General features: G+C 40.1%; 1 protein-coding gene across 3 annotated transcripts in view; it reads right to left on the reverse strand.

The window, feature by feature from the left end:
• Positions 1-5644: 5644 nt before the first annotated feature.
• The window catches only part of esrp1 (epithelial splicing regulatory protein 1), a 29007-nt gene continuing 17326 nt past the window's right edge, over positions 5645-17325 (reverse strand). For all 3 annotated transcript variants that reach the window (XM_057835459.1, XM_057835460.1, XM_057835458.1), the window contains exons 13-15: positions 16702-16882; positions 13201-13333; positions 5645-7204 (exon numbers count right to left, since the gene is read on the reverse strand). In XM_057835459.1, coding sequence (XP_057691442.1) covers positions 7070-7204; positions 13201-13333; positions 16702-16882 — 449 coding nt within the window. In that variant the 3' untranslated portion in view covers positions 5645-7069. The remainder of the gene's footprint in view (positions 7205-13200; positions 13334-16701; positions 16883-17325) is intronic.

Raw genomic sequence — 17325 nt, forward strand, 5'->3', positions numbered from 1 at the left:
TAACTTATTTAGCTGCCCCTCAACACCTGCGGAGCGAGTAGTGAGTCACACTGTAATTGCTGGGTTATGAGTGTTAGAAAGTTTATGCATGAACAAAAGGACGGCTGTTTTGCATGGGGTTGATGTAGGAGGTTCCTTACAAGTCATTTGCCTCATCAAATGCACCCTTTTAAGGTAATTACAGCGTTTGCTTCTGGATTCGTTTACACGATTAACCACAAGAATTCCAGATGGACTCTAAAAGGCGGGCCACCTCCGATGACGCATGGAAGCATGTGATTTCTCCCAGCCAATCGGAGAAGAGATATAGAAAGTGCCTTTCTTACCACTTATAATTATAATGTCATTATGATAATGACAAATGCTGAAAAACAAATTCATTTGAAACTTGGAACTTATTAATTGCCGGTGACAGATACAGTGGGGCAAATAAGTATTTAGTCAACCACTAATTATACAAGTTCTCCCACTTGAAAATATTAGAGAGGCCTGTAATTGTCAACATGGGTAAACCTTAACCATGAGAGACAGAATGTGGGAAAAAAAACAAAAAAATCACATTGTTTGATTTTTAAAGAATTTATTTGCAAATCATGGTGGAAAATAAGTATTTGGTCAATACCAAAAGTTCATCTCAATACTTTGTTATGTACCCCCTTGTTGGCAATAACGGAGGCCAAACGTTTTCTGTAACTCTTCACAAGCTTTTCACACACTGTTGCTGGTATTTTGGCCCATTCCTCCATGCAGATCTCCTCTAGAGCAGTGATGTTTTGGGATTGTCGTTGGGCAACACGGACTTTCAACTCCCTCCACAGATTTTCTATGGGGTTGAGATCTGGAGACTGGCTAGGGCACTCCAGGACCTTGAAATGCTTCTTACGAAGCCACTCCTTTGTTGCCCTGGCTGTGTGTTTGGGATCATTGTCATGCTGAAAGACCCAGCCATGTCTCATCTTCAATGCCCTTGGTGATGGAAGGAGATTTTCATACAAAATCTCTCGATACATAGCCCCATTAATTCTTTCCTTTACACAGATCAGTCATCCTGGTCCCTTTGCAGAAAAACAGCCCCAAAGCATGATGTTTCCACCCCCATGCGTCACAGTGGGTATGGTGTTCTTCGGAGGACATTCAGTATTGTTTCTCCTCCAAACATGAGAACCTGTGTTTTGTACCCAAAAGTTCTATTTTGGTTTCATCTGACCATAACACATTCTCCCAGTCCTCTTCTGGATCATCCAAATGCTCTCTAGCGAACTGCAGAAGGGCCTGGACGTATACTGGCTTCAGCAGGGGGACACGTCTGGCAATGCAGGATTTGAGTCCCTGGCGGCGCATTGTTTTACTGATAGTAGCCTTTGTTACTGTGGTCCCAGCTCTCTGTAGGTCATTCACTAGGTCCCCCCGTGTGGTTCTGGGATTTTTGCTCACCGTTTTTGTTATCATTTTGACGCCACGGGGTGAGATCTTGCATGTAGCTCCAGATCGAAGGAGATAATCAGTGGTCTTGTATGTCTTCCATTTTCTAATAATTGCTCCCACAGTTGATTTCTTTACACCAAGCGTTTTACCTATTGCAGATTCAGTCTTCCCAGGCTGGTGCAGGTCTACAATTTTGTCTCTGGTGTCCTTCGACAGCTCTTTGATCTTGGCCATAGTGGAGTTTGGAGTTTGACTAACTGAGGTTATGAACAGGTGTCTTTTATACTGATAATGAGTTAAAACAGGTGCCATTAATACAGGTAACGAGTGGAGCCTTGTTAGACCTCGTTAGAAGACGTTAGACCTCTTTGACAGCCAGAAATCTTGCTTGTTTGTAGGTGACCAAATACTTATTTTCCTCTTTAATTTGGAAATAAATTCTTTAAAAAATCAAACAATGTGATTTTCTGTTTTTTTTCCACATTCTTTCATAGTTGAGGTTTACCCATGTTGACAATTACAGGCTTCTCTAATCTTTTTAAGTAGGAGAACTTGCACAATTGGTGGCTGACTAAATACTTATTTGCCCCACTGTATGTGGCTAATTTATTTGAACGTGGAGGGTGGAAGAGGAATCATTCACTAATCAAGTTGTGAAAATAAAAATTGCTGTGTACGGAGACCCTTAAAGGGATCGACGGATAGAAAGGCTTGTAGTTCCTAAAAAAATAAACGTTATTATGAGTTCAAAATAATTTGATCATAGACTTCATAATATATTGACGAGACACGGGAACCGGGGCGCGGGGCCGATTAATAGGAGGCCTATCTGCGTCAAATCTGACCGAGTGGAATAAATGCGTAAATCCCTGAATTATTTATAGATATGGACATAAAACAGTCCCGATTCTTTGTTAAAAGAGCAAAGAATCGGGCAGTTAGCATTTATTTTACATAAGTATGTCAAATGTAGTGCTAATTTTTAAGCCACTGTGGTGCTGCCTTATCACTACAAAGAGCTTTTTACGTTGAAAATTCTTGTGACTAAGTGCCTAAATCCCTGAATTCTTTACAGATATGGACGTAAAACAGTCTCGATTATATGTTAAAACACCAAATAACCGAGCAGTTAGCATTTATTTTATGTAAATTGCGAATTATGACGCCAATGCCGTAGCGGTTAATTCCTCCCACTGATTTTTTTTCACAACATTTCAAAATGGCATGGCATGAAAAATATAATAATTACTTTGAATCTTCGAACAAATCACTCCTGAGACAATCCTTCCTGTTTGTATGCGGTGCACCTTTTGTACTTTTTCAACCTGTATTCGGCGTTGGATCTCTGCATGTGTTTGAGAACAGCTGCGACTGACTGAAGCGGAGTGTGGACGGCACTGTACTTGAAGGCGCAGTGTCTGGTGAATGTGTCACGTCCACATCATTATGAAGTCTATGATTGGATATTGAAACCCCTCTTGATGTTCTCGTTTTCATACAATGTAAAATGTGTTTGTGTAAAATTAGTTTAACTAGTAGGCCGTAGGGGTGTAACGGTACACAAAAATCTCGGTTCGGTACGTACCTCAGTTTTGAGGTCACGGTTCGGTTCATTTTCGATACAGTAAGAAAACAAAATGCAAAATATAAATGTGCTAGTTGTTTATTACACACCTTTGTGCTTTCAACAATAGGAACATTAGCCTATACAAAGCTAGAATTCTGCTCAAAAAGTAGCGGGTATTTAAAGATAGTTCAACAACAATTTGCCTTTCAGACCCCGCGTATTGGTCAGCTCTCTTTCTGAAAGAAAGAAAAAAAAAAGTCCTGTGCTAAAGAGAAAAGCAATCCCAATTACAAAGATTTTAACATGTATTTTACAAATGAAATGCCTCACTGAATCTTTTTTTTTTTTTGGTCTTATGAACGGTTTTCAAAAGCTTTATTGGTGGATTTTCTCAAGTTAAAGTGCCACACAGAAATTAATGAATTTAATTTTGTAAGCGGGATCTGTGTACTATTCTTATTATTTAATTACAGGTGTTTTAGCTCATTTCAATTTATTTTATTTAAATGGGCTATTATTTATTTTATTATGTGTTTATATTTTACAAATCTGATATAGTATTCATTTATTTTGTATATTTTATGTTGTATAACTTTAGTTCCTACTTGTTTTGTTGTGGTAGGGTGGGGGTTTGTATTGAACAAGGGGCCGTGTTGGTTATTATTATAGCAGAGAAGACAGCAGTAAATCAATAAAGACAAGTCAGCTGTGCCCCGATCTACCACTCAAGAGATCTGATGGACTCAAAAAGTGGGTTACGATTGCATATTAGTTTGAAAATTGACCGGATCCACCGTATTTTTACACGAGTGACTTCTGGTCTGCCCAATCCTAGCTACCGGTAGTAGTATTGACGCAGGAGGGTCGCGTCTCGCGTCAAATAATAAACTCTGCCTTTCTTTTCATGTGCGTCGTGTTGAGCCGATTCTGGGACGCGTCTAACACGCAGCTGCACTGCGACTGGTGTGCATTGGCTGATTGACTTTAACGGCCGTGTTTCACTGCGTTCTCGCGGCGGCCACGTTGTCGCGCCGTTGACGTTTCCGGGTTATTAATGTCCTACCGTGTTGGTCCTCATTATAGTAGAGAAGACGGAGTAAATATAATCTACACAAAGAAACTGTAACCCGATCGACTCACAGCGTTGAAAAGTAAGGGTTACATTACGTCAGAATCTCGTTCGGTATGCCTCCGTTCCGAACTGAGCACCACGTACCGAAACGGTTCAATACAAATACATGTACCGTTACACCCTTAATATATATATATATATATATATATATATATATATATATATGTGAATTATGAGAAGTTAGTTGGTATAATGGTACAAATCAGTAGTGGTGTCAAAAATAATCGATGTGGCGATGCATCCCAATGCGGGGCATGGACGATTCGATTCGATGCGGGCACCAAGCCGAATCGATTCAGTGCATTTTAAAATATATAAGTACGTTCAAAAATCTTCCCTGCGCAATTCCGGTGATGCAACGGATTTGGTTTTCCCATTTGTATTATTATTCTCATGTTTCATTTTTTACACACTGCATAACTCTGGTCAAGTTTCCCACCAACCTCGTGGAAGCCAAAATGTCTCCAGATGTCTGCTTTCAATGTCTTAAGTGCATCAATAATCTTTCTTGCTCCCTCTTTCTCCGCTTCAGCCATTGTTATGTTATGTCCTATCTCTTAGATCTTGTGCCCGAACCCGAACGGGTCAGGTCGGAACCAAAATGTTAAGCATTCACGTTCGGGTCGGGTCCGGCCGCCGCGCCGGACTAATAAATTATTTAAAAAAAAAAAAAAAAAGGGATAAAACCCAGAGCAAGCTCTCTGTATTGTGCATTTGCTTATGCACGCACATGAACGCAGTGGCGCCGCCCGCTTTTTCTTCTTCTCCTACCGCTGTGGCGCTTGCGATTCTTTACGAAAGACACTTTTATTTATGCACACAAAGGCAACACAAATGTGATCCTTTTGAATCTTCTCCTCTGTCTGCAAAATCACGTTTCTTTTTTTTATATTAAACTTTTCCAGCGTTATTTCGTTGTGTAAATGCTTTTATAATGATCATAAAAATATGTAGACTATTTAAACATTAAGAAAACAAACAGAAAACTGATTATTATGTTTGATTTCCCTACAACGTTTATACAAAATTGACTATTTCCATTTGGGATATAAAGGGTGAAAACAACACAGGCTTTTTGGCCATTCAACATAACATACACTTAATATAGCACTCTCAATACAATTAAACAATTTTTTTCAAACGCAGAATTTCAATGGTTAAAAAAATGACATAACATTTGAAATATAACAAGGGAGCGTTGGGGGACACACAAGTTGGCTATGGACACTTAAGCTTATCAATATAGTGTTGTTAGGCAGTGTGAGCATTTAAAAGGCTCAAGCCAACAGGGTGGAGTGAGGGTCAATATTAAATTACAACAATGGCAAACTTCCCTGGGGGACTAGGACATCTTTTTGTCTGCTTTCTTCCACTTTTCCTCCTCTCACCATTCTTTTCGCCACTACAATATGTGTAACATCACTGTGGCTCATGTGAGGGAGTTCCCACTCTCGCCTTGAGGCCGCTGTGTTGCCCCCACACCCTCTTCCACACAACAAGAATAATGCTAGCTGGAGTGATGCAAATGTCGTAAAAAGTTTATTGTTCAGCAGGACCTTTCAGTCCTAACCACATACAAGAAGAACAAGACTTCAGAATGTAATTGAACTGCACCTTATGCTTAATCAGTGGCTTTTGTTGAAGAATATTCAAATGGATTTTTTTTTTTTTTAAGAGCTTCGCTTTGGAAACAGAAATCCTCTTGGAGAATGTAACCGTGCACTAAGGTTACAGAAAACTGAAGCTCTGCTTTAATCCCCAACAAAAGGCACAACAGCATTGGCAACAAACCATGTTGGGTAATTTGAAAACTTGAGTCACTGAGAATTCGAGTGAGCGAACTCCATTTGCATCATTTCTAAGATAAGTGCAGAAATGATCGGAGAAAAGTCATCTTTCAAACAAATACTGCTCTAAATCATGATTTGGTTTATCATTTTTGACAAAATATTGAACCATTTGACAGATGTTCGGACTTAGACCACTACTGCATTAAGCTTTGAAAAGAAGTCATGGTAAATCAGAGGGATTTGATCCACTGTCATTCTCAGCATCTCAAATGTAAGTGAATGTAACATAAATCGGCATTCAAACATGCCCTTACGTACAGTATATGCGGTCGGTGGTTAGCAGTGCATCGGAGTCGGCTCCTTTGTAAACATCGGAAGGTTTCACTGCTAACTTCTTCATGCACTAAAGCTTCCAATACAATCAGCGTACTGGTAGTAGATACAAACACGTCATTTATATTACACAAACACATTAGCAATAAAAACATGAACAACAAAGAGTGTAAGGGCCACACTGAAAAGGAACAAAAATGATCATAATCAAATGAAGTCATCTTATTCAGAGAAATATGTCATGATACCACTCAAGGAATGTATGTTGGGCATCAGATTGTCACATTCTAATTTGAGTAGAGAATTAAGCATTGTGCTCAAATTACGATCAGATTCAACTTGTTGCCGATTTCACACAAACCTTCCATGTAATAATATTCCCCTCAGCAGTTTTCTTTTCTCATATTGTTTTATTCTTAAATTTTTATTTGTATTTTTTTTTTCAGTATGGCCTTAATGCTGCTTTGTCAAAACACAAAATATGCAGTGCTCTCATACAATAGATTTACGGTACACACACACACGCACGCACATCCTCTCTTGAAGGCAAAGCTTGAAACATTGAGCACTCGCTACAAAATCATTCTTACTACTTGGCTATCAAATATACTGTGTATATATAACAGTGATGATTTCAAATAATGTAACACATATTAAAAAAAACTACAAAGCTTTTTAAGAGATACACATTGTGCAATAATAAAAGACAATCTGGTTTTTTGGCTAAGGCCATACATGGTATAAAATAGAATTGTGGCTTTTTTTGAAGATATAAATAAGACTACTTTGAAAAAGCTAACAATACATGTGTGCACTGGCTGCTCAGAGGAGGCTCAGGTCCAGATAGTGTCCGGACGGCTTGGTCATCATGCCAGGGAGGGACACCATGGGCGGCTCGCCTGCACCCGCTTGGCCGATCAGGCTGCTGCTCAGGACGGAGACCGGCTCCATTGCAGTCTGTACACAAGAAAATGGTCTAAATTTGTGATGTCATTGCTTTATATTTCTTGCATCATGGATTATCGTAGGGCTTTGAATTGCCATAATTTTCGGACTTTAAGGCGCACCTGACTATAAACCGCCACCCACCAAATATGCCACGAAAACGGCATTTGCTCATAGATAAGCCGCACTGGAATATAAGCCGCAGCTGTCCTCACTGTGTTATGGGATATTTACACCAAAAGATATTAACCGGGAACACTATATTAGACAGCGGCATCATAAGACTAGCATAAGACCAAATGAACCACCATGAAGCTTTAAACCAATTGGCAGCAAAGCTTCATTGCTTCAAGAAGCTTCAATTGGCCATCACCACTCCTTTGGGGGAGACAGTCAACCTCTGCTGCCACCTGTTGTCGACACTTTTGTCATCCAACATGCATGGCAGCGCTACAGATGTAAAGAACAATCAAAATTCATGTTCTGTGCTAATTATTTCTTCAGTTACTATTGTAGTTGTTTCATTAATAGCTAGTCATGGTGTTTGGTAACACTTTTTGACTGTGGCACTATAAGCCTGTCATAAGACCATCATAAAATGATGACATGACACTGCCATGAGCATTAATGAACGCTTAAGATGAAGTCATTGTGTGTCATCCCGCAAATTATGTCACTTTTGAATGGATGTAAAGATCCAATTTGGACATAAATGGAGTTAGTGACATAATTCATAATGTTATTAATGCCCATCATAGTATCATGTCATTAATATGACAGGCTTATGATGCCGCTGTAAAAGAAATTGTTACCTATTAACCCTATTGAATCAACAAATAAGCTGCACTGGACTATAAGCCGCAGGATTCAAAGTGAGGGGAAAAAAGTAGTGGTCTATAGTCCGAAAATTACGGTACTTTATGTTACCAATACCTATATAGATTTTTTTTTTTTTTTTTTTTTTTTTTAAACCTGTCCCGTTCAGCTGTTTGACACGGAGAATGGAGGTCTAAGTGTCCGGTTGGTCTGAACAGTTTAAATGTTTCACATTGAGAGTATGACATACTCCCATTGAGATCATTCAACATACTTCATTTATTATGACAAAGCAGCGAACAGGAAGGGTTTATGGGGGAACAGAAAAAAAGAAACACAAGAAAAGAAAAGAAAAGAAAAGAAAAGCAACAACAAGAAATACAATGAACGCCTACACTAACTATTAAAATGTTGGTGCTATCGTCAGCTAGATCTATTTCCTGTTGACCAGGGAAAGAAGGGGAGGGAGGGTGGGGGAGACTATAAGCTAAGTGATTGGGAGGGGTAGAGTGTACACAAATCAGCACTGTGATCTAGAACCCAGTAATCGTGTCAATCCCTTGTGAGTGTAAGCCCGTTGGCAACCGACCCTTCGCCGCACCACCACCTATCCCGGCACTGGGATCCCCCCACCCAAGCACACTCAATCACAACCAGCCGCACGAGAGCCCAACGAGTGGAAACGCCATGCGGGCGCCAACTCAGGGCCACGGCCCCCAGCCAGCCAGCCTGGGGAGGGAGGGTGAGCCGGGCGGGCAGTGCAGCCCATCCCTCCTTCCACAGTCCAGCAAAGGAGCCGTCGTCCTCCCCCCTGGGATCCAGGGTGGTCTCCCGGGTCACCCGCGCTCACATCAACCGGCCTTCAGGGATGGGAAAAGAGGACGCACCACCAACCCCACGCCCACCCCCATCCGCCCACCCAGCCCACTCTCACCAATACATATTTCAAGCTTCTCTTTAAACCTCCTCCAGACGTTAATGTTTTGTAGATACAGTGAGGAAAATAAGCATTTAAAAACCCTGCAATTTTACATGTTCTCCCACTCAGAAATGATGGGCAGGTTTGAAATTTTCATGATAAGTGCTTGTCCACTGTGAGAGACAATCTTGAAAAAAAAAAAAAAAATCCAGAAATCACAGTGTACGATTTTAATATTATTATTACATTATGCTGCAAATAAGTATTTGAACACCTGATAAAATCAATGTTAATATTAGGTACAGTAGCCTTTGATTACAATTACAGAAGTCAAACACTTTCTGTAACCTTTCACCAGGTTTGCCCAGACTGCAGCAGGGATTCTGCACCACTGCTCCACACAGATCTTCTCTATCTCAATCAGGTTTATGGGTTGTCACGGAGAAACACAGAGTTTCAGCTTCCTTTTGTCGTGAGGGACTCGAGCCCATCCCAGCCAACTATGGGCAGTAGGCAGGGTACAGCCTGAATTGACTGACTATGAGTTACAGTTGTTGAGTTGAACTACGGAAACAAATAAAGTTTTCAATGATAGGCTAACCCAGGGGTTCTCATACTTTTTTGCTCCAAGAGCTAATTTTCAAGGAGACAACCTCCCGCGATCTACCTTAACAAGGGATGGGGGCTGCAAAACCCCAAAAGTTTCACACAACTCACACAACATAATTAACTACCTATGGCGGAAAATACAGACAAGACTGAAAAAGCAGTGTCTGCTCTTGCACTCCTCCTTAAATGAAACTGCTGTATTTTGAGCCAAAACAAATGTTGTGTTTTATAGAACAATATGTCTATATGCTGCCAAAGCAGATTCATGGCACATTAAGCCCCCGAACTATTTTTAATCGGTCCGTTTTACCCTGAAAACCCCCGTTTACAGACGTCGCGCAACCGCTTTTGTTTCAACCCAGCCAAAAAACGAAGGTAATTAATTATATTTATTATTGAAAATGTCTTTTTTAGCTTAGAATCATTAATTGATGGCTTATAATTCGTCAAAATTCACACGCATATTTTAAACAAATTACGTCACAATGAAAAAAATGGCGTCTGTAAAAAAAGTCACAGATATTTACCTAATAACAATCACCGAATTGTATTTTTTTTGTTACTGTCGCATTTTCGCCGATATGTTCGATGATAAATAATTGATCCAAACAAGAAAAAATTGAAAATAAACGTTTGAAAGGGTAAATATATGAAAAAGAAAATCTCAACCACTCCTTGATGTCTGCAATTTCTGCATCGCGAACCTTGTTATATGACCATGTTTCACCCATAAAATCCCCCAAAAATCCAGCTGTGGCCATTCACAGCTGTGTCTTGACACTGAGGGATACATGCTACATGGAGTTTTGGATCAAAACAAGGTAAGTACGCGATAATATCTCGTTAAAGTCATGGCGACTTTAATTCTGCTCTTTCATGCTCTCGCATCCAGATAGGTTTCACTGGGTTAAATATATATATATATATATATATCTTTTTTAATTCCCTCCTGTTCAAAAATTTTCTTCCCCCAGAAAATTGAGATTTTAAGCTTTCCAATGATACATATCGGAGAATTTTGAAAGTTGGCCAAATTAGGGGTTTCAGAGCGAAACGTCAAGTCACCTGAGTGTTTTCCGTCATATGCACTAGAAGTGGGAATCTTTGTGCACGTAACGATTCCATTACGATTCAGAGGCTCCGATTCGATTATTGATGCACCACAACCCCCCCCCCCCCCCCCAGCTTTTAATTTTTTGTACACTAGTTCCAAAATTGTTCAAAAATCCTCTCAGGCTAAACATCAAGTTAACCGTTGAAAACAGTAAATAAAATACTCAAGTCCCCATTCTGTATCGGCAGCTTTGAACTACATTCAATCAATTTAATGTTGTGAATCAACCGTTAAAGTTGTTCAAATTGCTCCCGTTATTCCATAATTTCCCTTCTGTCTACTTTCGACGTGAAAGTTTTAAAACTGTTTCATCATTTAAAGATAGATTCAAGTCAAGATTGTGCCGATTATTTATTTATTTATTTTTTTGACAAAAAGTAATTAGGTTCGCTACAACAGAGCCTTCTAAAGAAGTCTACTGCTTTAAGATGGCGCCTGTTTACTAGTCATTTCGCATCTAGTTCTTGGTATATGATCTAACGCGGCCGTTGTCTGTCATTTCACATCTAGTTCTAGATACAGTATATGTGATATCTACCGTAGCCGTATGTTGCCGTATGTTTGTAGCAACTAGCAACTGGGCGCTGTTTGTAGCAGCTGACTGCCGCAGTCAGGTATTATTGTTTTTTGTTTTTTTTTTTATCTAGCGGCATGAGTTGAACATGATATTTACTCTCGGTCCTTTCCTCGTTGCGTCCTGAAGACCGCTCTGACTGTGTTTTATTTCCGTTTTACCTGGTATAATTCAATAATCGGAATTTGTTTGTGAATCGTTCTTGAATCTTCCACGGCCGAATCGCGAATAATCTAAGAATCGGAAATTTCGCACGCCTCTAATATGTACAGTACAGTGGTACCTCTACATACGAAGTTAATCCGTTCCAGGAGCTTGTTTGTAAGTCGAAATGGTCGTATGTCGAGCAGGATTTTCCCATAGGAATACATTATAATTCCATTAATTCGTTCCACAGCCCAAAAACCTGCACTAAATCCTTAAAAAATACTGCTGGTACTATTACAAATGGCAATTACATATAGCAAAACAAATAAATAATAAATAAAAATCGGATTAATAATGTAATAAATAATTCCTGTAATAGTGTAACGAAACGAGTTCTAATAAGGCGGACGTTTTTTTCTGTACCTGAAGGCACCGCGGCGCTGACGTGACAAAGAGGGAGGGGAGCGGGTGAAAGTTTACTTTCGCTTTCAATGCGTTCTTGAGAACATCGTCAATTGCGGCAGACAGCAGGCGTTTTGTGTTGAATAAGTTGTGAAAGAAATGATGAAAACGTGGCGAAGCTGGCGATTTCTCTGGAGATGTTACCACAATAAGAATTGTCAGCTTAACTTATAAAGACTGGCGAACGATGGTCGGAGGAGGACCGTGGAGATGTATTGTTGAGCCATTTCACGGATGCCCACCCTACGCTCATATTTTTCTGTCATTTGCATCTTCATTTAGAAGGTAAGCGTCAACTTTTTCCTTGTTTCACCACCTGTACCAACCTTTTCTGAAACCTGTGTTGATTTGTCACACAAGAAAATCCGCCGTGCATTCGTCTGCGGTGCTGCCATTGTCGTCGTATTTCGAGCATGTCGTCGGATGTAGAAACAAATGGCGAGTCAAATTTTACGTCGGATGTCGAAAAGGTCGTGTGTCGAAGCGATCGTATGTAGAGGTACCACTGTACTTTTTTTTTTTTTTTTTAATGTCGTGAGCTACCCACAGTAGTGTTGCTATTAACTGTTCTCACTTATTGGCATAATAACCCAAAAAAATAATAATAATAATACTTGGCATGCTGAACAAATTTCCCCTTTCCAGTCCTACAGGTTTGTACAAATCGCAAAGGTTACTGCAACCGGACTGCTCTTGTTTGTTGAATTTGTTGTGTTTTCTGAAAACCTTAAAAAATGTCAAGGCAATTATGTTATTAGGCTTATGACTGCATGTTAACTAATCAGTTCATATGTACTCCATTTGCCTGTACTTAAATGCCGTTTTAGACTACCTACTCCATGTATTCTTATTCAATGTACATCTAAATTTGGCCTCATTTTTCAGATGCTTCTCTGATGCTAAGCCATAAATTCTACTTGACATGAGTCTACAATTTATCCCCAAAGCACACCCATTCTTTAAGCTACAACATCCCGGCCACGGTCAAGAGCGAGCGAGAGCATCACCTGAGGCGTGCTGACTGAGGGGACGCATGATCACCACAGAGCAGAGGGGGGTCTAAGGGAACATACAAAAAGAACCCAACAGACCCCTCAACAAATAAACTAGCTATTAGGTTTTTAAGCACGTTTCTGGGTGTCTGGGCTCCATTAATACAAGTCGGAGCAAGCTGCGGAGAGTGAGAGTCACGGCGCAAGGGAGAGTAGACAGGATAAACTTGTTTGAGAGCCTCCGGGCAAGCGCGGCGTGTCTGACAACATACACCCTCCGCACGAGCAGAATTGTAATCCAGCCTCTGGATTCTATCAAGGTGTCTGTGAACACTGTGGACACGCGCAGCCGTGCACGCAAGACACTGCATTTACCTGATAGCCCTGTACCGCGTTAATGATGTCTTTGCTGTTGTAGGTGAGACCAGGCATGCGCATCAAGCCCCCGGGGGAGGAGTGAGTAGAGGGTGAGGGGAAGAAACCCATAGTAGTGGGAGAGCCAGGTGGGCTGAGGGGGGAAAAAACAAACAAAACAAAAAAACTGATCATTTAACCATGTCACAGTGTGTTTATTAGTGAACTAATTCCCAACTCTGAATAAAGGGTGAACTTCTAGAAACGGTAGGAGGTTCATGGTAAGTAGGTTTTAATAGCATGAAGTTGACTTAAGATTGTCTATCTTTGACCGAGAAGGTCACACCAAAAAAGGCAGCCGACATGCCACGTTTTGGCCCACACGACTTACACCAGCTCATCTTTAAATCATCCGATACCACTGACAACGATAGACGTTCATTTGAAGTGGGAGGGTTGACGTTCGATAAAGCCATTGTAGCATTACGTTAGCTCTTCAAAAGGCTTCAAATTAAAAGAGTTTTAGTATTAGCTTCTTTCAAGTAGTTATTTCTTTGGTGCAAAAGTCAAAGTATTTTCTATCTTTTCGTCACATCATGAGCAAGCGAGAAAATGAATTAACGCTGCCGTGCCGGAGATAATCACTGGAGGCAGTTTTCAAAACAGCTATCATCCTTATGGCCAAACACCAAAATAAACCTGTTTAAAGCCTGGTACCAACTTTGAATCTGGACTGTATGGGGGACACCATTGCTTCATGACAGTTGTACCAGGCTGATTGTTTTTTCTTTTGTACCATAATTTTTAAAGCGTAACTCTGGTGGTTAGCTGAGAAAAAAAAAAACAAAGGTTCCTAGAGCTATATTTTACCATTTAATATATATCTGATGTTATATTATTTGTGTGTAGTCTTGTATTCGACAAAATTATGCCACTGGTTAATGTTCAAGCGTGCAGCCATATTTGCTTGTTCTGGTCAGCATTGTGAGAGGCGAATCGCTTGTCTAGAGAAATTCCCTTGTCTCAATAACAAGTGAAAAAAACAAGGATAAGCACTATTTTTGCATGACTAAATATGTTAATTCATTCTTTTGAATGGGGAAAATACGACAGAAAAAAGGATTTGGCGTATCATTCAGTAACATCTGGTGGGTGCAAGGGAAGCCCAGTCAATGACTTGAAAGACACAAATACTATTACACTAGATAAGGGATGTGTATTGCCTTATATCTGGCGATACAGTTCGTATCACGATTCACAGGTCACTATTCGATTTGATTAATCCCGATATCTGTATGTCACTTTAGGAATATCAATTTACTTCTTAAACCATCTAGCACTCAAATAAAAATGTTTTTATGTTTGAACAAAATCTGGCTTTCATTGTAACATTTTCTCTTTTTTAGTGCAAACCTGCTTTAGTCCAAACCTTAAATGCAGGATTCTAAATACCCCATGCCTCCGATTTTGCAGTCAAAACCAAAATGAGCCCAAAGACTAGACAAGACTTATCAAAGGGCTAATCTGAGCAACAACTAGGGGGCAACGTACACAAATCTCTCCTTGGATTAGTCTAATGTCGTTGTTACTTCAGCAGACTGCAAGGCAAGGCTGCTACACACTGCCAACTACTGGACGGGAGTAGAAGTCCTGCCACTAAATTAGAGTGTATCACAAAAGTGAGTACACCCCTCGCATTTCTGCAGATATTTAAGTACATCTTTTCATGGGACAACACTGACAAAATGACACTTTGACACAATGAAAAGTAGTCTGTGTGCATCTTATATAATAAGTTAATTTATTTTCCCCTCAAAATAACTCAAAATATACGTAGCCATTAGTATCTAAACCCCTGGCAACAAAAGTGAGTACACCTCTTAGAAACTACATCCCTAAATGTCCAAATTGAGTACTGCTTGTCATTTTCCCTCCAAAATGCCATGTGACTTGTTACAAGAGTGCTGTCAGCATTGCTACAGAGATTGAAGAGGTGGGGGGGTCAGCCTATTAGTGCTCAAACCATATGCCACACTCTACACTAAATTGGTGTGCATGGCTGTCACCCCAGGAGGAAGCCATTTCTGAAGACGGTAGGTACACAAGAAAGCCCACAAACAGTTTGCTGAAGACATGTCAACAAAGCACATGGATTACTGGAACCATGTCATTTGGTCTGATGAGACGGGCCGGCTTTCTTGTGTACCGTCTTCAGAAGAGGCTTTCTCCTGAGGTGACAGCCATGTACACCAATTTGATGTAGAGAGCGGCGTATGGTCAGAGCACTAACAGGCTGACCCCTCACCTCTTCAATCTCTGCAGCAATGCTGACAGCACTCCTGTAACAAGTCACACGACATTTTGGAAGGAAAATGACAAGCAGTACTCAATTTGGACATTTAGGGATGTACGTATTTACTAAGGGGTGTACTCACTTTTGTTGTCAGGGGTTCGGATATTAATGGCTATATTTTGAGTTATTTTGAGGGGAAAACAAATTAACTCCATTATATAAGTTTGACACAGACTACTTTTCATTGTGTCAAAGTGTCATTTTGTCAGTGCTGTCCCATGAAAAGATATACTTAAATATCTGCAGGCGAGGGGTGTACTCACTTTTGTGATACACTGTATTTCCACAAAAAACACATGTAAGGATTGATACAAACGGATTTTGAATCGATACGAGAATTGCGTGACGTAATATCGCGATATTTCTCAGAATCTATTTTTTAACACCCCTTAACCAGATCTGTAGATCTGATCAATCTGTACAATATTAGGGATCCATGTACATATTTTCAGCTGGAGACCACTTGAAATTGTAACCTCTTAAAAAAAAAAAAAGTCAGAATGTATGACTTTCTGGGCTACACCCCCTATTGCCAAGGAAGTCCTGCTGTTTACTTGTGATTTTTTTTTTTTTTTTCTTTTTAAAGAAAGTCCATAATTTATTTCTTTATTAGAAGTGGCAAATGAGCTGTTGCTTTTCACTTGTTAAAAACAGTGGAACATGATTTAGTTGTCTGACAGTGACAAACGCAACTCAGAAAGTCCCTTATTTGGGAAAAACATGGCGGCTGTAATGGTGGCACCCTGAAGAGTGTAAATTGGGGAGCAAATGAAGGCCGGCTAACATTACAAGTGACGTCACCAAGGGTTTCTCTAGCTTGTTTTTACAGTCGATTATCATGAGGCTTATGAATTGATCAACCTTAGTCTCTTGTCTTTTGTATAGAATCATTTGACAAAGACTAAAATGAAGGACATATTCACTATTTAGCTGTAGTTAGTTTTGCAAATATAAAATGCAGTTTTTTCAATAAATTTTTTAAACACTTTTAAAAATAGATAAATACAATCTCATTTACACAGATGCTTTTTTTCATTTACTTAACATGCATACACTAAACTTGTAGGTCCACATCAGAATGAGATAGGCAAGCATGAAATTTTCTTTTTCACACTTTGCCAGCCAAGTTCAGTAACTTAGCCATCATGACCATCATGGTGGCTGCTTACCTCGGATAGTAGGCTGTGTAGTTCATATAGAGCTGCGCAGAGGACGGGTAATATGCATGCCCAGGGTGCAAAGGGCGAGGAGCTAGCAAAACCTGACCGAGCGGAGGGTAGAGGGCGGCGGCAGCCTCAGCAGGCAGAACGGGTGGGGTGGGCGTGAAGGCGTAGGACGGTGGAGATAAACCTGTTGCAAAGACAAAGCAAACAAAGGAAGTCAACCCACTTCACGCGTGCCAACACTTGATCGCGATTGTGTTCAGTGTTTAGGAGAGGCGCTCATGCACACTTGCAAACAATGACCACCTTCACTTGTTTTCTGTAGACAGGTACAGCTTTTTTTTTTTTTTAAACTATAATTGGCTTCTTAATTAATCGGTAAGGTGAAGTAGGTGACCATGGTTTACAATTGTCAGCCTCCTTGGAATGAACTTTGTCTCTACTTCCCCAAATCAGGCAGTCTAAATGCTAAAATCTTAACTATTTGCAACTACACAATCAAAATGAGACACTATTGTAGCGTTTATGCAGTCTAGTATGTTTCATATTAATCTTAAATCCATTCCCCTCCCCAAATTGGTATTTGGCTGTAGGCAATATACAGAATCATGTTATTTGGAACAGGAACTC

Source organism: Corythoichthys intestinalis, chromosome 4 (genome assembly GCF_030265065.1).
Source record: "Corythoichthys intestinalis isolate RoL2023-P3 chromosome 4, ASM3026506v1, whole genome shotgun sequence".
Taxonomy (NCBI): Eukaryota; Metazoa; Chordata; class Actinopteri; order Syngnathiformes; family Syngnathidae; genus Corythoichthys; species Corythoichthys intestinalis.